Source organism: Chiloscyllium punctatum, chromosome 38, assembly GCF_047496795.1.
Source record: "Chiloscyllium punctatum isolate Juve2018m chromosome 38, sChiPun1.3, whole genome shotgun sequence".
Taxonomy (NCBI): domain Eukaryota; kingdom Metazoa; phylum Chordata; class Chondrichthyes; order Orectolobiformes; family Hemiscylliidae; genus Chiloscyllium; species Chiloscyllium punctatum.
The window spans coordinates 53305223-53329504 of NC_092776.1; the positions used below are offsets into that span (position 1 = coordinate 53305223).

Sequence of the window (24282 nt, forward strand, 5' to 3'; positions counted from 1 at the left end):
GGATGCTGGAGATCTGAAACTAGCAAAACCAGAAACTTGCTGAAGACACTCAGCAGGTCTGTGGCGAGAGAACACACCTAACATCCAGTGACCCTTCTTTACAACGCTGTTTCACAGGTGCTTAAGGGTAAGTAAATAAATCAGGTAATTATATTGAGCTGGAGAGCGAAAAAAAAACCGAACAGTTTTGGGAGCAATTTACGACAAGTGCAATTTTTGCCGAAAAGAAACGTTGCTGCAATTTTCGAAGAAATTGTGATGTGAAAACCACGCCTGAGATTTGGCAGGGAGACGTTTTCTGGAGTAACAGATTAAAACTCACATTTGTGAAGGTTGCTTTTTTTTCGTTTGAATTTGCCTCTCAGGTAGTTTGACCCCTCCCTGCTACCCTGTACCCAGTCAACATCCGCCGCTGCAAACGGTGTACCCGCACGCCGCCCCCTCCCTCCTTCCCTCCTGGCGCGGTGCTCCCTCGACGGACCCAGAAGCCTTCGGCGGTGCGCGGTGCACTGACAATTGAGTGGCGGGATGGCGGGTGTCGTGGCTCTGGGCGCTGCTTTGCTCGGTCGGAGGCTGGGAGGAGCGTTCAGCTGCAGGCCCTGGCCTGCGAGGTGAGTGTGGGCCGAGAGGGAAGCGGCGCGAGCAGCGGGAGTCCCCGGGGGATGGCGGCCCGGGCTTGGGTTCCATTCACTGCAACATTGTAACCGGGAAGTGTTACATTGTTACCAGCAAGTGATACAATGTTACAGGGCGGAAACTGATACTATTGCAACCATCAATGTCCTGACTGTGAGTGAGTCAGTGCCTGCAGGGAGTTCTGCTGGCCTCCACCTTCGCCATCTATTCCGCCTTCCTCCCCACGAATCTACTACCACCACCCCACACGTTTTCTGTCCATCACTGTTCCCTTTCATAAAATAATTATCATCTTAACTCCCTCAAAAAACCCCACATCACATTCTCCTTCCTCCTCTTCAAAGAAAACAATCCTGCTTCCCCCATAACATTCCGCTAATAAAAGAATAATCCTTCCTTTCTTTCTTCCCGCCCTCACACTCCCGCCAAGACTTTCCCCTCAAAACGAAACCTATCCCTGTCCAGTGAGGATACTGTTGAAAATCTCTTTCCTTCTTGTGTCACGCTGCATTCCATTGGCCCTCAATTCTCCAAAGATGGGATTAATCCTTCCGGTTGCTTGCGTTTGAAACAGGAACTGTAGTGCATTGAAAACCTCAAAAGTAAATACATGAGGTGGTTTTAATTGTGATACTTAAAAATGTATCCTAACTAGGACTGCTGCTTTAGCAAAATGTTTAGTAAAATGCTGCAGTGTTCAAACCCCACCGCCCTGTGGCTGACCATTTCAAATCCCTCTCCAGCGCCCTCAAGTACATGCAAGTCCTGGGCCTCCGCCGAATCCCAGCCACCACACAACTGGAGGAAGGACGCCTCACCTTTCGCCCTCTGAACCTGCATCAAACATGGCCTTCGTTAGTTTTCAAACCTCCCCCCAACCCAAATCCCAGATGTCATTCCAAACTAATACGTTAGGCACATTTGTGTGTTCCCAAGCTTTAGTTTGGATGAGGCCGAAAGACCAGGACAAAATATGATTGCAGAAAGGGAGAAAATCATGGATGTTTTGCTGAAATAGATTGTCTATTGCTGGATTTGGAAACCGGACCCTAGCGGAAGCTGATGTTGACTATGACTAATGCAAGGTAAAAACAATGACTGCAGATGCTGAAGACCAAATACTGGATTAGTGGTGCTGGAAGAGCACAGCAGTTCAGGCAGCATCCAACGAGCAGCGAAATCGACGTTTCGGGCAAAAGCCCTTCATCAGGAATAAAGGCAGTCAATCACCTGGATCTCTCGACTTCTGTTCTGGGGTTTGGATTGAATGGTTCCATTTATTTCATTTTTGTTGAATTGGGAAAGAAATGGTGGCCTTGAGTGTCACTTACCTAGTAGAACAACTATTTCCTGCAGTTGGCTCATTTATTTGTGGTGAATGAATAGTTAAAATTCTCTCCATTGTGAGGAATAGTGGGAGTAATAATTTGTTTTTTTCTTTTCTCAGTTTAATTCCACTTATTTCTTTTTCCTGTGCAAACTAGTTGTGCTTGGGGCACCTTAGGAGGCAATAACAGGTTAAACTCTCTCAGGCAGAGGAGACCAGAAATCAATCTTTATTAAGTTTTTGATTTATTTGCAAAATGAGATGTGATTTGGCTTGCTCTTAACTCTACAACGCACCATCACGGTCAAAAAATGTTTCTTATATACTCACATGTAATTACCTATTGATTGTTCCCTACTTGTGTAGCCATTTTTAATCACCCAGTATGGGTGCCTTATGACACCTTGGGGTAGCTGGAATTTGAGTTCGGACCTCCTGGCCCAAAGGGATTCTACCACTGCGCCACAAGACCTGTCCCCAGCCTGTGCCTTTTCATAATTCACTCACAGGATGTGTGTCTCTGGGTAGGCCAGCATTTATTGCCCATCCTTAATTGTGCAGAGAGCAGTTAAGAGACATCCCCCATTGCTATGGGTCTGGAGTCACATGTAAGGTTAGGATGGCAGATTTCCTTCCCTTTTCCAACAGTCAACAGCGGGTTCGTGGTCATCATTAGACCCTTAATTCTAGATTCATTAATGAATTAAAAATGCACCATGGCAGGATTTGAATTTGGGTCCCCAGAACATTACCTGAGTTTCTGGATTAAAACTCGAGTGATAATACTATCACCTCTCCAAGTGTGCACTTTTATGTCAAATGTTTAATTGCAGTTTAGTTTTCAGAGCTTGGAGGATTTTGTAGTGCAGTAGTGGAGTTTAAACATTCTCCCTGTGTCTGCGTGGGTGCTCTGGTTTCCTCCCACAGACCAAAGATGTGCAGGTCAGGTGAATTGACCATGCTAAATTGCCCATCGTGTTAGGTGCATTAATCAGAGGGAAATGGGTCTGGGTGGGTTACTCTTCGGAGGGGCGGTGTGGACTCGTTGGGCCGAAAGGCCTGTTTCCACACTGTAGGGAATCTAATCTAGGGCTTTTGCCCGAAATGTCGATTTCGAAGCTACTTGGATGCTGCCTAAACTGCTGTGCTCTTTCCACACCACTAATCCAGAATCTAATCTAATCTAAATCCCACTTGCTCTGGCGGTATATCATAATATGTCCGAACAGAATGATTAAAGAAAAATATCTTTGTACTGTAGGTTTGTGTCAGATATCCTTATCTGATGTGATAGCAGAAAATACACTCAATACCAACCGTAGGAATGATCTTTATCTGAAAGAACCCATGATTTTCCTTTTCTTTATTGCCTGGCCTGCTGTGTATTCAGTTATTTTTCTGTCTGTATTTGAAGTTCTATCTGCATTTGTTTTTTTTTCATCATTGAATATGTTGCACCTCAAGGGGCAGCAGTTTGAATGCATATCACAAGAAGACTCTCTTTCCATCTGCTTCTAGACTTGAACTGAGGTTGTCTGGTGGCATCTAGTGTTTATTCACAGCATTGCACTCTTCAAAAGATGTTTCCATTTAACTCAAAATACTGTAAATGCTTGATTCAAATGACCACTGCCAATCTGCTGACAAGAAGGTAAAGGAGGTACCAATCAGTGCAAAGTGACCTAATGTGATAAAAGAGCACTGCATTTACGTTGTACTTCTGATGATGGCTGGCTGTCTTAAAGTACTTCACAGCCAGTTGAATACTCTTCGAAGTGTAATTATTATTGTCAACCCAGGAAGCTCAGCAGTCGATTTCCACAAACAGCAATATGCTAGTGACCAGAAAATCCATTCTGTGATTTTGATTGCAGAACAAACATAATCATGGATACGGAGGATAATTCCTACAAGAGACAACTTTTTTTTTCTTTGGGCTGTAAACTGAACTGGCAATTGAACTGCTATATAACCAAAAACACCAGGGGAGTTTTGCAAAGAGAAAATCAAGTTCTCCATGTTTCTGAGCTGTGCGGTACAATGTTTTGGAAGCAGTAAGAGGTAAATTTGAGACTGGGCAGTATGGAGAGTCTTCTGATGACAGCCCTGTGGCTAAGCTGCAGGCTGTTAAATGCAACACAGGAGAGGAAAACATCCAGAACCTGCAAACTGAAAGCATCCATTTCTCTCTCTCTCTCTCTCTCTCTCTCTCTCTCTCTCTCTCTCTCTCTCTCTCTCTCTCTCTCTCTCTCTCTCTCTCTCTCTCTCTCTCTCTCTCTCTCTCTCTCTCTCTCTCTCTCTCTCTCTCTCTCTCTCTCTCTCTCTCTCTCTCTCTCTCTCTCTCTCTCTCTCTCTCTCTCTCTCTCTCTCTCTCTCTCTCTCGCTATCCATGTGGAATAAAGATGGAAAACCACAAAACGTTAGATATCTAGGTCCACCCACTGAATTGTCCATCACCCTGCAATCAAACTACTATTGAGAGAGACAATTTAATTCTTTGATCTTTAGAATTTGCTTACCCTGTCTATATTCTTTTTGTGTCCATAGAAACTGTGTTAAACCGTCTGTCTTTTGTCTGTCGCAGTCATGATTGAGTGTGCCCATTTTAGGGATTTTTAAAGAGGTATACATCAAGTTGCATGGTAGTCATAGAGATGAACAGCACAAAAAGAGATCCTAAAGTCCAACCCATCCATGCTGACCAGATATTCCCAACCCAACCTAGTCCGACCTGCCAGCACCCGTCCCATATCCCTCCAAACCCTTTCTATTCGTATACCCATCCAAATGCCTTTTAAATGTTGCAGTTGTGCCAACCTCCACCATTTCCTCTGGCAGCTCATTCCATACACGTAGGTCTCTTTTATATCTTTCCCCCCTCACCCTAAACCTATGCCCTCTAGTTCTGGGCTCCCTCACCCTAGGGAAAAGACTTTGTCTATTTATCCTTTCCATGCCCCTCATAATTTTGTAAACCTCTATAAGGTCACCCCTCAGCCTCCGACACTCCAGGGAAAACAGCCCCAGCCTATTCAACTTCTCTCTATAGCTCAAACCCTCCAACCCTGGAAACATCCTTGTAAATGTTTTCTGAACCCTTTTAGGTTTCGCAACATCCTTCTGTCCTGTACAGTCGGAACATGACCTCCCAACTCCTGTACTCAATACTCTGACCTTTAAAGGAAAGCATACCAAACGCTGCCTTCACTATCCTATCTACCTGTGTCTCCACTTTCAAGGAGCTATGAACCTGCACTCCAAGGTCTCTTTGTTCAGCAACACTCTCTAGGACCTTACCATTATGTGTATAAGTCCTGCTAAGATTTGCTTTCCCAAAATGAGCACCTTGCATGTATCTAAATTAAACTCCATCTGCCACTTCTGAGCCCATTGGTCTATCTGATCAAGATCCTGTTGCAATCTGAGGTAACCCTCTTCACTGTCCACTACACCTCCAATTTTGGTGTCATCTGCAAACTTACTAACTATACTTCTTATACTCGCATCCAAATCATTTATATAAATGACAAAATGTAGAGGACCCAGCACTGATCCTTGTGGCACTCCACTAGTCACAGGCCTCCAGTCTGAAAAACAACTCTCCACCACCACTCTCTGTCTTCTGCCTTTGAGCCTGTTCTGTATCCAAATGGTTAGTTCTCCCTGTATTCCATGAGATCTAACCTTGCTAATCAGTCTCCCACAGGTAACATTGTTGAATGCCTTACTGAATTCCATATAGATCACATCTGCCGCTCTGCCCTCATCAATCCTCTTTGTTATTCATTTTTAAAACTCAATCAAGTTTGTGAGACATGATTTCCCATGCATAAAGCTATGTTGACTATCCCTAAGCAGTCCTTGCCTTTCCAAATACATGTACATCCTGTCCCTCAGATTGCAACAGGATCTTGATCAGATAGACCAATGGGCTCAGAAGTGGCAGATGGACTCTCTCCAACGACTTGTCCACCACCGAGGTCAGGCTCACTGGTTCTGCATAGCTCTCTCTTGTCCTTCCTACCCTTCTCAAACAGTGGCACCATGTTAGCCAACCTCCAGTCTTCTGGCATCTCACCTATAAGTATCGATGATACAAATATCTCAGCAAGGGGTCCACTTCTGTAGCTTCCCACAGAGTTCCATGGTACACCTGATCAGGTCCTGGGGATTTATCCACCTTTACCTGTTTCAAGACAGCCAGCACTTCCTCCTCTGTAATACTGACATTTTTCAAGATGTCACCATCTATTTCCCCACATTCTATATCTTCCATGTCCTTTTCCACAGTAAACACTGATGCAAGATACTCATTTAGTATCTCCCCAATCTCCTGTGCCCCACACAAAGGCTGCCTTGCTGATCTTTGATGGGCCCTATTCTCTCCCTCGTTAACCTTTTGTCCTTAATCTATTTGTAAAACCCCTTTGGATTCTCCTTCTCTTTATTTGCCAGAGCTATCTCATGTTCCCTTTTTGCCCTCCTGATTTCCCTCTTAAATATACTCCTACTGCCTTTATACGCTTCTAAGGATTCACTCGATCTATGCTGTCTATACCTGACGTATGCTTCCTTCTTTTTCTTAATCAAACCCTCAATTTCTTTAGTCATCCACCATTCCCTATTCCTACCAGCCTTCCCTTTCTCTCTAATAGGAATACACTGTCTCTGGACTCTAATCTCATTTCTGAAGGCTTCCCATTTTCCAGCCATCCCTTTACCTGCGAACATCTGTCCCCAATCAGCTTTTGAAAGTTCTTACCTAATACCGTCAAAATTAGCCTTTCTCCAATTTAGAACTTCAACTTTTAGATCTGGTATATCCTTTTCCATCACTATTTTAAAACTAATAGAATTATGGTCGCTGGCCCCAAAGTGCTCCCCCACTGACACCTCAGTCACCTGCCCTGCCTTATTTCCCAAGAGTAGGTCAAGTTTTGCACCTTCTCGAGTAGGTACATCCACATACTGAATCAGAAAATTGTCTTGTACACACTTAACAAATTCCTCTCCATCTAAATCCCTAACACTATTGCAGTCCCAGTCTATGTTTGCAAAGTTAAAATCCCCTCCCATAACCACCCTATTATTCTCACAGATAGCTGAGATCTCCTTACAAGTTTGTTTCTCAATTTCCCTCTGACTATTAGGGGGTCTATAATACAATCCCAATAAGGTGATCATCCCTTTCTTATTTCTCAATTCCACCCAAATAACCCCTGGGTGTATTTCTGAGAATATTCTCCTTCAGCACAGCTGTAATGCTATCCCTTATCAAAAATGCCACTCCCTCTCTTCTCTTGCCTCCCTTTCTATCCTTCCTGTAGCATTTTTATGTTTTGATTTTTTTCCTTGATTTTGTATTGCAGTTTAACGGCGAATTGTAACGGGATTTCTTTTATTTTGTGCAGTTGCAGTGGTGTGTGTACAGCAATAAGAAGATTGTCATTGGATAATACCCCGTCAGCCCCTCCCAAACGGCCTCTCAGTGCTTACCTGCGCTATGTGGTGGAACAGCAACAGATTTTGTTTAAACAAAGCCCAGGTAAAAAATAAATTGTAAATGTAAATCATTTTAGTCAGAAAGGATGTAGTGAGCGTCACCATTTGAGATTGTGTCCCTGCAACAGTTTTATCACATTTTTTCTCTGTGTCCTGTCTGAATCCTCTTACTGGCAGCGTTCGAAGGTGTTGATGAAAAGGCTTGATTTTATATCTCCATCTTCTCTTTTTGATTTGAACATCATATCTTGGTGAATATTTGTGCCTTGATCAACAACACTTGTTTAAAAAAAAAATCAGGTGATCTGATAGTTATCATGGTGGGATCTTGCTGTGTGTGAATTAACTTTGGTGTTTCATCAGGTAGCAATAGCAACCTAGTTTCAAAAGTTTTCATTGGTTATGAGGTTGTGAAAGGTGCTACATGTTGAGCAGCATGTCCTTTCCTTTCATTTTGTTAATTGTCATAATCTCTGTATGTTGGTGTTTCACTTGAAGCCTTATAACTGTATTTGAAGAAAGTAACCAGTCTGTATCTTGGAGTTACCATGGATTCTTTCATCTTTTGGGTGATTCTGATGTGCTTAGTAGAATTAGACCCAGTACATTGGGCAGTCTTTAGTCCACCAGACCAGTGTGGACTATCAGTATATTGCAATATGGGGAGGCAATGGCCTAGTGGTTGTATCCCGAGATTATTAATCAGAAACTCATGGAGGACATCCAGAAATGCTCTGGTGACCAGGGTTCAAATCCCGCCATGGCAGATGGTGGAATTTGAATTCAATTTAAAAATTCTGCAATCAAGGGTCCAACTAATTCTGGGTCTAACTTTCAGGTTGCAGGGAGGGCAGAAGTTCTGTTTTAATATTGTCTCACTGTTCCGAGCCAGTACCACAAAGTTATTCTCCATTTGACCTTGTATAATAGATATTACTCTTTTGCAGGTATAAAGTTGTCAGAAAAGACTAAGCAGATTGCTCACGCGTGGAGACAGCTAACACCAGATCAGAAACAAGTAAGTGCCTTTCATTTAGTGCTCTGGAGCGATTTGCAGGTTGAAATGGCCTAAAAGCCATATATACCTGAAATTTGTCAGTATTCTTTAAAACCAAATCCTTTTCGCTCAGTGCTGCTGTTCAGCTCATTTTTTGTTTTTGAGAAAGGATCTTTTGTCTTTTGTTTACCTGGGAGCATATTGGAGTAATTGAGAACATAACTGATTTCTTTTTTTGCAGCCGTATGAACTAGCAGCAAGTGATGCCAAATTGAAATATAAAGTGGAACTGGCAGCCTTCAAAGCGAACCTCACGCCAACTCAACTGGCTAGCTTGAAAGAAGAGAGGAGACAGAAACTGGCTAAACGGAGAACAATGAGGAAAAAACGAGTAGGTTCAACATCAGCACTGTGTCTTACTTGGCCCGTAGAGTCATAGAGATGTACAGCACAGAAACACACCCTTTGGTCCAACCTGTCCATGCCGACCAGATATTCCCAACCCAATCTCGTCCCACCTGCCAGCACCTGGCCCATATTCCTCCAAACCCTTCCTATTCATATACCCATCCAAATGCCTCTTAAATGTTGTAATTGTACCAGCCTCCACTACTACTTCTAGCAGTTCATTCCATACGTGCCACTGTTTAAGAAACATGGTTAAAGAAAAGCCAGGGAACTATAGACCAGTGAGCCTGACAGCAGTGATGGGCAAGTTGTTGGAGGGAATCCTGAGGGATAGGATTTACATGAAAATGTTACCCCTTAGATCCCTTTTCCATCTTTCCCCTCTCACCCTAAACCTATGCACTGAAGTTCTGGACTCCCCCACCCCAGGGAAAAGACTTTGTCTACTTATTCTATCAATGCCCCTTTTGGTTTTATAAATCTCTATAAGGTCACCCCTCAGCCTCTGACGCTCCAGGAAAACAGCCCAGCCTGTTCAGCCTCTCCCTATAGCTCAAATCCTCCAACCTGGCAACATCCCTGTAAATCTTTTCTGAACCCTTTCAAGTTTCACAACATCCGCCCGATGGAAGTAGACCAGAATTGCAGGCAATATTCCAAAAGTTGCCTAACCAACATGCTGTACAGCCGCAACATGACCTCCCAATTCCTGTACTCAATACTCTGACCAATAAAGGAAAGCATACCAAACGCCGCCTTCACTATCCTATCTACCTGTGACTCTACTTTGAAGGAACGATGAACATGCACGTCAAGGTCTCTTTGTTCAGCAACACTTCCTAGGACCTTACCATTAAGTGTATAAGTCTTGCTAAGATTTGCTTTTCCAAAATGCAGCACCTCATATTTATCTGAATTAAACTCCATCTGCCACCACTGTGCCCATTGGCCCACCTGATCAAGATCCTGTTGTACTCTGGGGAAACCTTCTTCACTGTCCACGACACCTCCAACTTTGGTGTCATTTGCAAACTTACAAACTATACCTCCTATGTTCACAATACCTCCTATGTTCACATCCAAATCATTTATATAAATGTTGAAAAGTAGTGGACATAGCACCAATCCTTGTGGCACTCCACTGGTCACAGGCCTCCAGTCTGAAAAACAACCCTCTACCACCACCCTCTGTCTTCTACTTTCGAGCCAGTTCTGTATCCAAATGGCTAATTCTCCCAATATTCCATGAGATCTAACCTTGCTAACCAGTCTCCCATGGGGAACCTTGGTGAACACCTTACTGAAATCCATATAGATCACGTCCACGGTTCTGCCCTCATCAATCCTCTTTGTTATTTCGTCAAAAAACTCAGTCAAGTTTGTGAGACATGATTTCCCACACACAAAGCCATGTTGACTATCCCTAATCCGTCTTTGCCTTCCCAAATACATGTAAATCCTATCCCTCAGGATTCCCTCCAACAACTTGCCCATCACTGCTGTCAGGCTCAATGGTCTATAGTTCCCCGGCTTTTCTTTAACCATGTTTCTTAAACAGTGGCCAAGCGTTAGCCAATCTCCAGTCTTCTGGCACCTCACCTGTGACTGTTGATGGTACAAATATCTCAGCAAGAGGCCCAGCAATCACTTCTGTAGCTTCCCACAGAGTTCTAGGGTACACCTGATCAGGTCCTCGGGATTTATTCACCTTTATACATTTCAAGATATCCAGCACTTCCTCCTCTCTAATATGGATTTTTTTTTAAGATGTCACCATATATTTCCCCACATTCTATATCTTCCATATCCTTTTCCACAGTAAACACTGATGCAAAATACTCATTTAGTAACTCTCCCTTCTCCTGTGGCTCCACACAAAGGTTGCCTTGCTGATCTTTGAGGGGCCCTATCCTCTCCCTAGTTACCCTCTTGTCCTTAATGTATTTATAAATTCCCATTGGATTCTCCTTAACCCTATTTACCAAAGTTATTTCATGTCCCCTTTTTGTCCTCCTGATTTCCCTCTTAAGTATACTCCTACTGCCTTTATACTCTTCTGAGGATTCACTCGATCTCTCCTGTCTATACCTGACATATGCTTCCTTCTTTTTCTTAAACAAAATCTCAATTCCTCAATCCCTACACCTATCAGTCTTTCCTTTCACCCTGACAGGAATATACCGTCACTGGACTCTCGTGATCTAATTTCTGAAGGCTTTCCATTTTCCAGCTGTCTCTTTACCTGCGAACATCTGAACCCAATCAGCTTTTGAAAGTTCTTGCCTCATACCTCCAAAATTAGTCTTTTTCCAATTGAGAACTTCAACTTTACATCCGGTCTATTCTTTTTCATCTGTTTTAAAACTTGTAGAATTATGGTCACTGGCCCCAAAGTGCTCCCTCACTGACACCTCAGTCACCTGCCCTGCCTTGCATATAAAATACTCTGGGGAGTACTACATCAGCAGTGTACTGCACATTGCTGCAAACAGTTTTGTCTCCACATACCTTGCTTGGAGTACAGTGTATAGTTCTGGTCACTGCTCTGTATTAAAGGACACAGAGGGGGTGAAAGAATTACGAATGTTTTGCAGTGATACTGGAACATGGAAAGATTGAACAAGTTGGGTTTTTTCAGAAGAGGGAATTAGGAGAAGGCATGGTGAAGGTGTGTAAAGTTATGAATGAGTTGGGCAATGTAAATGCAGAGAATGTTTTCCCTGTGGAGGAATTGAATACATACGGCGCAGGCCATTTGGCCCCTCATGCCTGCTTCCCTGTCAATAAGATCATGGCTAATCTGCTTGTATTTCCATATTCAACCCCGTTAACCTTTGATTGTCTTGCTTAATGAGAATCTATTACTGTGTTAAAACATTAATGACTCTGCCTCCACTGCCTTCTGAAGCAGTGTTTCAAAGTCTCTGCATTTCGCTTATCAAGAGCATTCAGGGTCCTGCATGCTTCAGCCCCTCCGTCGTCTCTATTCTGAACTCCAGTAGATAGAAGTCCAGCCTGCTCGACCTTTCCTTCCAGTGCAACTCGGTCATTCCTGCTATCAATCTAGAAAACCAGGGTAGTACAAACCATCAATACTGGATGGTCACTAATAATCCCGACAAGGAAAGCTTCATTATTCTCAGAACATGTTTAGAATGTAGAAGTGACAATTAGTTTGAATACTTTGGCAAGGACGTCGTAAGAGGACTTGAGAGAAAAGGGAATAGAAAAGTTGAGATGAAGCAGATGGAATGGGAAGAGGCCTTTGTGGATTATAACAGGTTTTGTGGTCCTGTATATACTGCTGTATGTTCTTTGCAATGTATCCTACTAGGCCATAAAATACTGCGGGGAGTATATTAAATTACTCGACTGCAGACATTAAATCAGCAATATACACAGTGGCCATAAGTTGCCGAGGGAGTATTAAATCAGGATGTATGCTGGAAGGCCATTTACATGCTTGTTGGAGTATCACATCAACAAAGTACACTGACAAGATGAGAAAGCAGTCTTCAGCCATAGTAAATCAGCATTGTATTGTGATGGACTATAAAGTATGGTGTGGTAGTATGTTTTTCCATAAAATGTTGTGCTGTTTGTGTTGAAAGCACAATTGAAATTTGAGTGGAATATTGTCATGCCCTGTCACTTCCACTGTTGTTCATATAAATGAACCTTCATTCAGTGCTATTAATGTGAAATTCTGAATACATGTAACAGAGCTTGTCTTAATGATTTCCCACCCAAGGTCATCACTGTCAGCCCAGTTATGAGGATGAGTGCCAACTTCTGTTTAAAAAGATACCTGGCATTTTTCAATGATTTGGAGGAGTCTGGTTCTGTGGCATTTTTTCCAGATAGTTGAATGAATTATTTGTTCTTTGTGAAAACCTGTGTTAATTGGATATAAACCGCTGAAGTGCTAGTGATAAAATCTGAGAGTGCATTGCTAGGTATGAAAGCTGTGGAGTTTGACCCATGTGTAACATATTAAGTTCATTGTCAAAAATGTTGTAGTTGAATCTTTAGAACCAGTGTTACTTGAAATACCTACAGGTCTGATGTATTGGATGCTTTACTATACATTGAGTATTTATAAGAAACTTACTTTGAAGTAAACATTTTTGGAAAAGTCAGTTGTTTCAACGTTGGAGTGCCTAGTTTATGGTTATAGGGAGACAAGTCTGAGTCCCAGCCTTGATCCATATCTACTTTGTTACCCAATAATAGGGTCAGATTTGCTAATTTTGGCCTTGTTTAACATAAGGCAAATAGAGACAGGATATCTTCCCTGTGAATAATGTAGATCAGAGTAATTGGTTTAACAAGAGGAAATACTTCCTTTTTAAATTGTAGACAGTAATGTAGATGCAAGATCTTTCATTTGAATCATCAGAAATTTTCTTAGATGTAAAGTTTCCCTCCCTCTGTGTTCTTTTGGTACCTCCTGTAGTTTCTATTGATGTTGTATTTTCCCTCTGTGTCCCTTTGATCGTTCCTGTTATTGGCCTTTTTAATTGGTGTTTTTATTTTTGCTCCATTATATCACTTCATATCAACTGCATTGTACTGCCTGCTGTTTCTCTCTGCCCTGTTTTGTTCCTCTTTGCCTCTATATCTTACCTTTCTCACAGCCTACTTGTATCCCATTCTCCTGGTTCCACTCCCTTTGTTGTATCTGTTTTGGTGTTGCAAATTGCAATAATTTCAAATTCTGATCTGTCTTCCTTTTGTCTCAACTCAGGACCCCTCCACCACAGTGAACAAGGCCCTCAGCTGTGTCCATTCCATTTCACACCCAGTTGCTCTCATCTCTTCCACTCCACCCCACAAAAAAAAACTTTGTTTCCCTTCTGTTCTATCCTATCAGCCTTTATAATTTCTTGCAGCTCCGTCCCTAAACACATCCCTCCCACCCGCCATTACTATTCTAAAGGGACCACTCTCTCAAAAACACCCACTCTTCAGTCAAGCCCAAAACCTCCCTGTCCTCTGGCATCTGCCTGCACACACAAGCACAAGAGATTCACCAGCTGCTTGTTTGTCTCCCCTCTCCTCCCCTCTCACCAGCCAAGGCTCCTGAGTGAAATAACGGTTTCCTTTTATTTTCAATGCAAGGTACAATTTTATTTGCACACAATGTACCGTCTCCCTTAAACTGAAGAGTCTAAAGCAGACTGGATGACCACTTTGCAGAACATCTCCTTTGCAGTACAGAAGCATGATTCCTTGCTTCAAGTTGTCTGTCATAGCATCATAGGGATGTAGAAACAGCCCCTTCAGTCCGACTCCTCCCCCGCCAACCCGATATCCTAAATTAAGCTGGTCCCATTTGCCCACATTTGGCCCGTATCCCTCTAAACCCTTCCTGTTCATAAACCCATCCAGTGTTGTAATTGTACCAGCCTCCACCACCACCTCTGGCAGCTCATTGCATACATGCAACACCCTCTGCGTGAAAGAGTTGTCCCTTCGGTCCCTTTTATCTCCTTTACTTCAAACTGTTGCAGTGCTTAGGGAAGCTCAATGCAAGCTCAAGGAATAGTGCCTTCTCTCAATTTGATGCTTTATGATAGTCTACTCTCCCCATTTTGTTTTGGTATTTTGTTTTCTTTTCTCTCTTCCTTAATATCTGTGCCTGACCTGGACCTGATGGCTGCCATCTTGCCACTCACACCTCCTCTGGTGACTTCTTTTGTTTCTTTATCTATCCCATTGCCACTCCTTTTGGTATTTGTGCCATTAAGATATTTGTCATTTTATCTATCCTGTCTTCCACCTGATCACTGGAATACTGGCGACTTACAGAGAGCAAACAGACACCCCTGTATATAGTGTAACGGTGATGATGTGTCTCTCAGCTCCGCTGTTCTCTCTGAAGGCAGCTATTATGTGTTCACAGTTAGGTGCTTGCCAATACAGCGAAGAACATTTGTCTAGTTTTGATGTCCAATAAGGAAACTCGCGTGGGGCTGCACGGTGGCACAGTGGCTAGCACTGCTGCCTTGCAGCGTCAGGGACCTGGGTTCGATTCCAGCCTCAGACGATTGCCTGTGTGGAGTTTGCACATTCTCCCCGTGTCTGCGTGGGTTTCCTCCAGGTGCTCCGGTCTCCTCCCACAATCCAAAAATGTGCAGGTTAGGTGAATTGGCCAAGGTAAATTGCCTATAGCATTCAAGGATGTGTAAGTTAGGTGCATTAGTCTGGGGTAAACTTAGAGTAATAGGGTAGGGGAATGGGTCTGTGTGGCATACTCTTCGGAGGGTCAGTATGGACTTGCTGGACTGAAGGGCCTGTTTCCACACTGTAGGGATTCTGTGATTCTGTATTTCAACTTAGTTATTTTTACAAGAACCTGTTCAATATGATTTAAGAACTGATACTCCCTTCTGTTTTTTTTATTCTCTGAAGAAACTCACCATTTTGGGGAAACCGAAACGACCTCGGACAGCCTTCAATATCTTCATGGCCGAAAACTTTGAGGAAGCAAAAGGGGCAACTTCGCAGGTAAAAATGACAACAATAATTGTAATACTGGTGACCCCCAAATTATTATTTCAGGCATTATTATTGTATGAGAGGCAATGGCCCAGTGGTATTATCTGTTAATTCAGAGATCAAGGAAATATTCTGGGGGCCTGGTTTTAAATACTGCCAGTAAAAATCTGGAATTAAGAGTCTAATGGTGACCATGAATCCATTGTTGATTGTCAGGAAGGAATCCGCTACCCTTGAACCTACGGTGGCTCAGTCGTTAGTACTGCTGCCTCACAGCACCAGTGACCCAGGTTCGATTCCAGCCTTGGGCGACTGTGTGGAGTTGGCATGTTCTCCCCATGTCTGTGTGGGTTTCCTCTTGGTGCTCCTCTCACAATCCAAAGATGTGCAGGTCGGGTGATTTGGCCATGCTAAATTGCCCATAGTGTTCTGGTATGTGTAGGTTAGGTGCAAAAGTCAAGGGAAATGTAAAGTAATAGGGTAGGGGAATGAGTCTGGGTGAAATCCTCTTTGGAGGGTCAGTGTGTATTTGTTGGTCCTAATGGCATAGTTCCACACTGTCGGGACACTATATGTTTCTATGAATGTGGTTGACTCTTAACTATCCTCTGGGATGGGCAATAAACGCTGTCTAGCCAGCGACACCTTCATTCCATGAATGAATTAAAAAATAAAGTACACCCAACTCTCTCTCCCTCCACTTGATAGGTTAAAAATGTCTTTCTGGTTTCAGTGCTTATCATCGCTTTTTCAATGCTGTATATATTTCTGAAGGCATAGCGATTTGATTATCCTATCGTGTTGTCCTATGAAGCTGTGGACTTTGGCATTGATTTCCAACAGTGTATGGTGATCTTGAACAAAACGGTGCAAAATAGTCAGTGTAGTCTGAGAAAAGATCTGACAGTGAAACTGGTACCATTCATTTCTGAGAATTTGTTAAGGTGGTGGGAGTGATAACGCAGGAATACCTTGAGAATTTATTTTCAAACAGTTTATTTGAGGTTGAAGTCGGTAACATATGTGAAAGTGATTATTCTGTTGACTATGGCAGTAGGTCTCAGCTCTATGGACTGAAAGAATATTTCAGGAATGCATCTGAACTCTAAATTCTGTCTACTCTCTTCTTAGGTGCCATGTTGTGGAGTTATATGCTTTATATGTTGGCTCTTATCAGGTTAATCCTCACACCTTCAATTAACTTGTTAAACTTTGAGCAGCACATTTTGCTAAACCACCTTTCTGGTTTGGGTGTTAACAGCACCATCATTTTTACACTGGATTTTATTTCATGCAGAAAGACTCCTTAACACCTTTGCAGAAGCTTGAATAATTAAGACAACTTTTAGTCTTCAGTAAGGAGACAAATGGCACTGAGTACGAGCAAATTTCAGTTATTTGTTGGGAACCAGCATTGCTTGTGAACTGCTGAACTCCTTAACTTTCTAATCTTAAGTAATAATAAATGGGACAACACTGAATAAAATTAGTTTTCTTTTGGGCCACTAGCTGTTGCTTATTTCTCCCAGACCTGTTATCTGTGGGCCTGTAACCGTCGCGCCTTCAGTCCAAACAACTCTCTTCATTAATTTGAGCCTAACCACTTGTTGTAAGCTTCCTCTGGTAAAAGAGAGCTCCCAAAACATGTATTAACCCTTTCAGAGTTTTTCCTCCTTTAGTATGTTTTAAAACACCATTCTTTGAAAGTCAAATTGGAGAGATTTTATGCTGTTATCTTGCATTTGAAAGGAACTGGTTGAATCTTCCCATATTGATGTTGGAATGGAAGGACAATACACACTGTCGGTGAAACTCATGAAAGAAGGATGAAAGACAGGCTTGCATTCTGAAACCTGATTCCCATCTCGTTGTTGTTGCCCTGCCATTAGGGAGAAAACTTGTCTTTCTTTTCTAAATGTCTTCCCCGTCTAGTTCAAATAAAAAATATTAACTTTTTATGCTGATCAATTCAGTGCAATCTCTGAAGTTTTTTCTGTTGCTTATTCTGGTGCCCAGGTAGTTTTGCATGTTTCACACCTTGTAGGAGTTGGGATGTCATGTTGCGGCTGTACAGAACATTAGTTCGGCCGTTTTGGAATAATGTATGCAATTCTGGTCTCCCTCCTTTAGAAAGGATGTTGTGAAACGTGGAAGGGTTCAGAAAAGATTTGAAAGGATGTTGCCAGGGTTGGAAGGTTTGAGCTATAGGGAGAGACTGAATGAGCTGGGGCTATTTTCCCTGGAGCTTTGGAGGCTGAGGGGTGACCTTATAGAGGTTTATAAAATCATGAGCATGGATAGGGTAAATAGGCAAAGTCTTTCCCCTGGGGTGAGACATCCAAAACTGCAAGGCATAGGTTTAGGGTGAGAGGGGAAAGATTAAAAAAGATCTGAGCGGCAACTTTTTCATGCAGCGGATGGTGCGTGTATGGAATGAGTTGCCAGAGGAAGTGATGGAGGCTGGGACAATTACAGCATTTAAAAGGATGGGTATATGAATAGGAGGGTTTTACAGGGATATGGGTCAAGTGCTGGCAAATGCAACACGATTTATTTAGGATATCTGGTTGGCATGGATGAGTTGGTTCTCTTTCGGTGCTGTACATCTCGATGACTCCATATTGTTTGGTTACAATTGAAAGGTTGGAGGAGATTGAGCTGAATTGAGCAATAATTGAATGTGAAAGTTTTGTCAAACGTTGGTGAGAAATACGCATCCAGAAGCAAGTTTCCTGCTCTTCCTTTCTATTGACTAGATTTCTGACCTGCAATTTTGAAATTATTACCTGCATGCCCAAATCCATTTAATATATGTTACAAAAAGCTTCGATTCCAACACCAGTAACTAGCAACACTTTCTTGGTTCACCTTTTCTTTGCTACTCCTTACTTTTTTATCACTGAAAAATCTTGCCACTTGTCATCACTGCCCCTTTAACCCCAGGGACTTCACATTTGCTCCAAGCTCACTCTGTATACATTGTGAAACATGTTCTGAAACTCTATGCATGTTATCAACAAGCACTCCTTTCATCAATCCTCTCAATTTACTTCAACAGCTCAATGAAGTGAGTCAAATATTACTTATTTTCTAAATCTATGTTGGCTGTCATGTCCTTTTCCAAGTGAAATTTATTTTTACCTCGGATTATTTTGTTCAGCACCATCATTAGGATGCTTGACCTGTATTGGTTGGATTTATTCCATCCTCCTGTTACCATGCCCCACTTTGTTGTGAGGGTGTGTGTAACTTTTTTAATCCTTCAAACATCTGGCACTATTCCGATATCTAACAAGCATTGGAATAGCCAGTGCCTTTCCCATCCCCATCATTCATTTAGTAACTGACGGTGCACTCCATCAGGCAAGGGTGAGTTAGAGTCATAGACGGCGGCATGTTGGCACAGTGGTTAGCACTGCTGTCTCTCAGCGCCAGAAACCCGGGTTCAGTTCCCGCCTCAGACGACTGTCTGTGTGGAGTTTGCACATTCTCCCCGTGACTGCGTGGGTTTCCTCTGGTTTCCTCCCATAATCCAAAAATGTGCAGGTTAGGTAGATTGGCCATGCTAAATTGCCCATTGTGTTAGGTAAAGGGGTAAATGTAGGGGCATGGGTCTGGGTGGGTTGTGCTTCGGCGAGTTGGTGTGGACTTGTTGGGCCGAAGGGCCTGTTTCCACACTGTATGTAATCTAATCAAATCTAACCTAATCTAATCTAAGATGTACAGCATGGAAACGCACTCTTATGTCCACCTCATCCATGACGACCACATATCCTAAATTAATCTAGTCCCATTTGCCAGCATTTGGTCCATATCCATCTAAACCCCACCAGCCCCATATACTTCTGGGTTTACTCCCCCTCTCCAGTACTGACAAAGGATTTTGTCCTGAAACATTGACTTTCCTGCTTCTCGGATGCTGCCTGACCTGCTGTGCTTTCCAGCCTCACATCAACTCCCAGTGTCTGCGGTCCTTACTGTCTCCTAGTCCCTTTAATCCGTTCCTATTCATATACCTTTCCACATGCCTTTTAAATGCTGTAATTATACCAATCTCCACCACTTCCTCTGGCAGCTCATTCCATACATGTACCACCCTCTGTGTGAAAAGGTTGCCCCTTAGGTCTCTTTTATACCTTTCCCCTCTCACCCTAAACCTATGCCCTCTAGTTCTGGATTCCCTGACCGCAGGGAAAAGACTTTGTCTATTTATCCTGTCCATGCTCCTCGTAATTTTGTAAACCTCTATAAGGTCACCCCTCAGCCTCCAACACTCCAGGGAAAACAGCCCCAGCCTGTTCAGCCTCTCCCTATTGCTCAAATCCTCCAACCCTGGCAACATCATTGTAAATCTTCTCTGAACCCTTTCAAGTTTCACAAAATCCTTCCAATAGGAAGAAGACCAGAATTGCACTCAATATTCCAACAGTGGCCTAACCAATGTCTTGTACAGCTGCAACATGACCTCCTAACTCCTGTACTCAATACTCTGACCAATAAAGGAAAGCATACCAAATGCCGCCTTCACTATCCTATCTACCTGTGACTCCACTTTCAAGGAGCTATGAACCTGCACTCCAAGGTCCCTTTGTTCAGCAACACTCCCAAGGACCTTACCATTAGGTGTATAAGTCCTGCTCTGATTTGCCTTTCCAAAATACAGCACCTCACATTTATCTAAATTAAACTCCATCTGCCACTCCTCAGCCCATTGGTCCATTTGATCAAAATCCCGTTGTAATCTGAGGTAACCTTCTTCGCTGTTAGTTGTAGCAAATAACTCTCCAAAAGCTTAACCAAAACACTTATTTTCAGACTGGCGATGGATCTGTGAATTGCTGGATTTAATCTGACAGGTGGCTTATAGATATTTCCTTGTTGTAAGTGAATTGAACGAGTGAGATTTGTGAAGTTTGTTACTCTATCCTCGTTTGCGGGCGGGGGGGGGAAGGCAAGCCAGAGGTGGACATATTTTTGTGTTCTGTCATGTTTTGTTTGTCTTGAAATTATTCCCCACGCTCTGATAAGTAATTTAGCAGGTTATGATTTTTTCTTAGGCAAAGCTGAAAAACCTGCAGGATGAGTGGCACCGGCAGTCTGATCAGCAGAAGCAGGTAGGTGTCATTCTCATTTGCATTTAAGCCTATATTACTGTGGATGTGATTCCTAATAAATTTGGTGGCCCAGATCTTCCATCCAATGGTGTGCCTGCGAGTAACTGTGATTTAGACAGCTCATGTATCATATGATACTGGAGCCTTTGCACCTCCTTGTATGCATCTGATTTGTATCTAGCAATGAGTAGAATAGGCTGGCTTCTAGCTACACCCACTAAGGTTGGCTATGATTTCATTGACATGCATGCACTGTTTTTGAAACAGACTTTCTTCCCTTCGAAGGTGTAGAGCCTCAGTTACTACACCCCTCTCCTACTCTGCCCCCCATCATTCCAAATAATACTCCACCTCCACCCCAACAAGATTCACCCTTTTCTCCACCCCAGCTTGTGTAATTCCCAACCACGCTGATTCCTCTGAGCACGGTGGCTCAGTGGTTAGCACTGCTGCCTCACAGGGCCAGGGACCTGGGTTCGGTTCCAACCTCGGGCGACTGTTTGGAGTTTGCACATTCTCCCTGTGTCTGTGTGGGTTTCCTTCCACAGTCCAATGATGTGCATATCAGGTGGATTGGCGATGCTAAATTACCCATCGTGTCCAGGGATGTGTAGGTTAGGTGCATTCGTCAGGGGTAAATATAGCATAATAGGGTAGGGGAACGGGTCTGGATGGGTTTCTCTTCAGAGGGTTGATGTGTTGTTGGGCCGAAGGGCTTGTTTCCACACTGTGGGGAGTCTATAATATTGATCAGACCTGGGGAGAGGGTGGAGGGAGTCAGGAGAATGCAAGTGAATGTTGTTGGGATCAGGGGTTTGTGAACATGGGCGTGGTAGGTGCACCGTGAGCCTGGATGGGCGAGATGTTGGACAGTGAGCAGATTGTTGGGATTGCCATGTTCTCGAAGCTTTGCCACTCCAGCTGATTGACATCAGGCCATGCTCCTAAACAGCTTTTACACCGACCAGGACAAGCTCCGATGTCAATCTGTAAAAAGGCAGGGGATGTGTAACACAAACGGCCCAAGTCTGTCTTGTGAACGTCTGACCCCGCTGTGGTGGGGAATCGTGTCGCAGTCTGGGCAAGGTAAAACTGACAATCAGAAGTTGAACTGTCCTGTGCAAGTCACCTGCTTCAATGTACATTGAGACTTCCTCAGGGGACCAAGGGGCGTCAATCACTAAAGTTGAAACATTGAGTACTCATCATATTGGAAAAGTTAGGCTGAGGTTTGTGCTGCGGCATCGTTTCTGATCCATTTTTTGCTTTCTTCCATCTCTCTTTCTTAATAAAGTAGAGAAAAGGAACTGTGAGCCACACTTTAGCCTTTTCACATCTGGAACCTGGATTTGAACCTGGTGCTAGCCAGTGGGATTTGAGTCTCCTATCTGATGGCTGTGAGGCTTTGATGTGAAGTGGGCTGAGAGAGTGACCATCCACTGTGCAGTAACCACGGACCTTCAGCATGAAACCAACTAACCACTTATCACAAACTAACAGTCATTGAGACTGTCTTAAGCATATAAGAAGTAGGAACTGGATTAGAGTTGTTCCCTTAAGGCTGCTTCACCACTCGGTAATATGATGGATGTTTCACCTCCATTCCACTTTGCTACACTCGTGATCCTCCTGTTCCCTTAGAACCTGAAAAAAATCAATTGATCTCATTCTTGAAAGTGCTCAGTGACTGAGTGGCTAAGGCTCCTGAGGGAGAGTTTAAGGATCCCTGGGTTTCTTAAGAGTGAAACAGTGTGTCTGAAACAGGAAATGTTCAACTTCTGTAATTTGAACCCAAAATATTAATAAATCACAAATACAAGTGGGTGCAGGCCAAGTATTTGACTAACATATTAGATTTATGAATGTCTTTTTGGTCATGGCAATTCAGAATTACTAGAAGTGAAGAAAGACCTTAAATTCATTAAACAGCTCCTGACACACAGTGAGTTTACCTTCCATGCTGCCAAGTTTTACAGCAGTGTGTGGTCGAAGCTGATGCAGTGTGGTCAAGAAAAGCCTGCAGTCAATAAATTGTAAAATATTGTACCCTAACAGGCTGCGAGCAAAGGTGTTAGGCTCAAAGCCCAGAGGGTGGGTACAGTCAATACTTGTCTGCATAAAAGGATGCATGCTATCCTACAAAGTTAGGACTTGATCTGAATAGAGATCATTTGTCCTATAATGGCCTATTGTTCAAAATTATTCGGAGCAACTTTTGGTCAAGGTTTTAAATTGGCGGCTGTTAGGAAGTCAGGCTTTTGGCATTTTGAAGGGCGCGGAGTCCAAAACAGGAGTGCAAATGGAGGGGAACAGATTAGTCATTTATATTTTTTTTTCAGTTGACTTCCATGATCGGGCATTGAGAGCAGTCTGGGAACATACCTTCTTGCCCTGTCCAACAAGTTAGAAGGAAAGGACTGATTGGCCACATGTGACGTAGAATAATTTGAAACTTCATAAATTTGTTTTCTGAACATTTGAAAAGGATTTGAGCGGAAGCTCACACATCATCACACCCTCAACTAATGAAGGATGTATGATGGGGAAAAATTAAATGAATTCAGATGTATATATAGGTTTGTTCGAATTGAAGGAAACTTGTGTTCTTACAGCAAAATCCAGCTTATAGTTTTTAGCTGACATAGAGGAAGATTGCTACTGCTAGTAATTACCCAGCAGAGACCCTTTCAGGGAAAACGTCACCACTCTCAGCATTACAGATCACTCCTAAAATGTTTCAATTTCAGAAAAGCTTTGCTAATGATTGTAAACTGGGCTTTAGATAATTATACAGTGACTTTGCCAATACGCTCAGAGATGTTATGCTGTAACAGGTGGAACCTGCACCTGGGACTGCTGCCGTGAAGTGGGGACATGACCACTGTGCAACCCTGTCATGATTTTGCATTTACTCAGGTTGACATTGTTCATCTGCATTGAAGTGATGGAATCACAGCATTGGATGAGTCTGAATGTTGGGATTGTAAAACCGATGAGCTGATCTGACATTCCAGGATCCTTTGAGGTTCGGTCACACAGAAGGCCCAAATATAATGAAGATCCTGATCCTCAAGTTACTTTTTGCAACAAAAGATTTTTCCACTGCGTTAGTGTGTCACATTTTGTTGTGAACCCAAACCATCTTCCATCAGCCAGCAATGCCCCTCCAAAGTTAGTTAGAGTAGTGTGTTTGTGACATGTAAGTAAGGTGAGAGACATTGTTTGGGTCAGTGTCCTGAAAAAAAGTCACCAAAGCTTTTAATTGCTCTGAAAGAAGCAAACAATTCAGCAACAAATATTTAGACAAGCGCTGTTGTTTTGAGAGCATGGTTATATTTCATTTAATTACCTTGAATTAAATTAAGCCTCAAGATGGAATCCAAGTGTTTCTAGTTCTGAGCTCTGATGAGCTTTTAATCTCAAGTTAATCGCAATTTGAGATCGCTCAAGTACTAGGGGTTATTCATGTTACACCTTTCCCAGCCATATAAACAGAATTGTTTTACGCTGCTGTCTTCACGTCTTATCCAAAATTAGAGAACCTCAGTACAGTACATGAATGTCCAGTCACGTGTTAAAAACTATTGTATTGCCCGATTACTAAGGAAGAATAATTTGCTCGTCAAAGAAGACGACAGTACAATTATAAAGATTGCATTTGTGTTACAAACATGCTAAGGGATATGATGACTAAGAACTCCAGAGTTAAAACTAGTAGTTATTAACAACTTCTTAAAAAGAATAGGAAAGAATTCTGACCTTTTCGTGAAAGAATAAGGCAGACTAATTCACGTGTT

The 24282-nt window shown here is 42.8% G+C and overlaps 1 protein-coding gene across 2 annotated transcripts in view; it reads left to right on the top strand.

The window, feature by feature from the left end:
• Window positions 1-279: 279 nt before the first annotated feature.
• Window positions 280-24282, top strand: part of tfam (transcription factor A, mitochondrial) — a 29725-nt gene continuing 5722 nt past the window's right edge. The window contains exons 1-6 of one of the 2 annotated variants that reach the window (XM_072557871.1): window positions 280-611; window positions 7375-7508; window positions 8413-8483; window positions 8704-8853; window positions 15285-15380; window positions 20429-20485. In XM_072557871.1, the coding sequence (XP_072413972.1) occupies window positions 529-611; window positions 7375-7508; window positions 8413-8483; window positions 8704-8853; window positions 15285-15380; window positions 20429-20485 (591 nt within the window). In that variant the 5' untranslated portion in view covers window positions 280-528. Of the gene's footprint in view, window positions 612-1368; window positions 1722-7374; window positions 7509-8412; window positions 8484-8703; window positions 8854-15284; window positions 15381-20428; window positions 20486-24282 lie in introns of those variants that run through there. The other variant, XM_072557873.1, reaches the window with a different exon arrangement.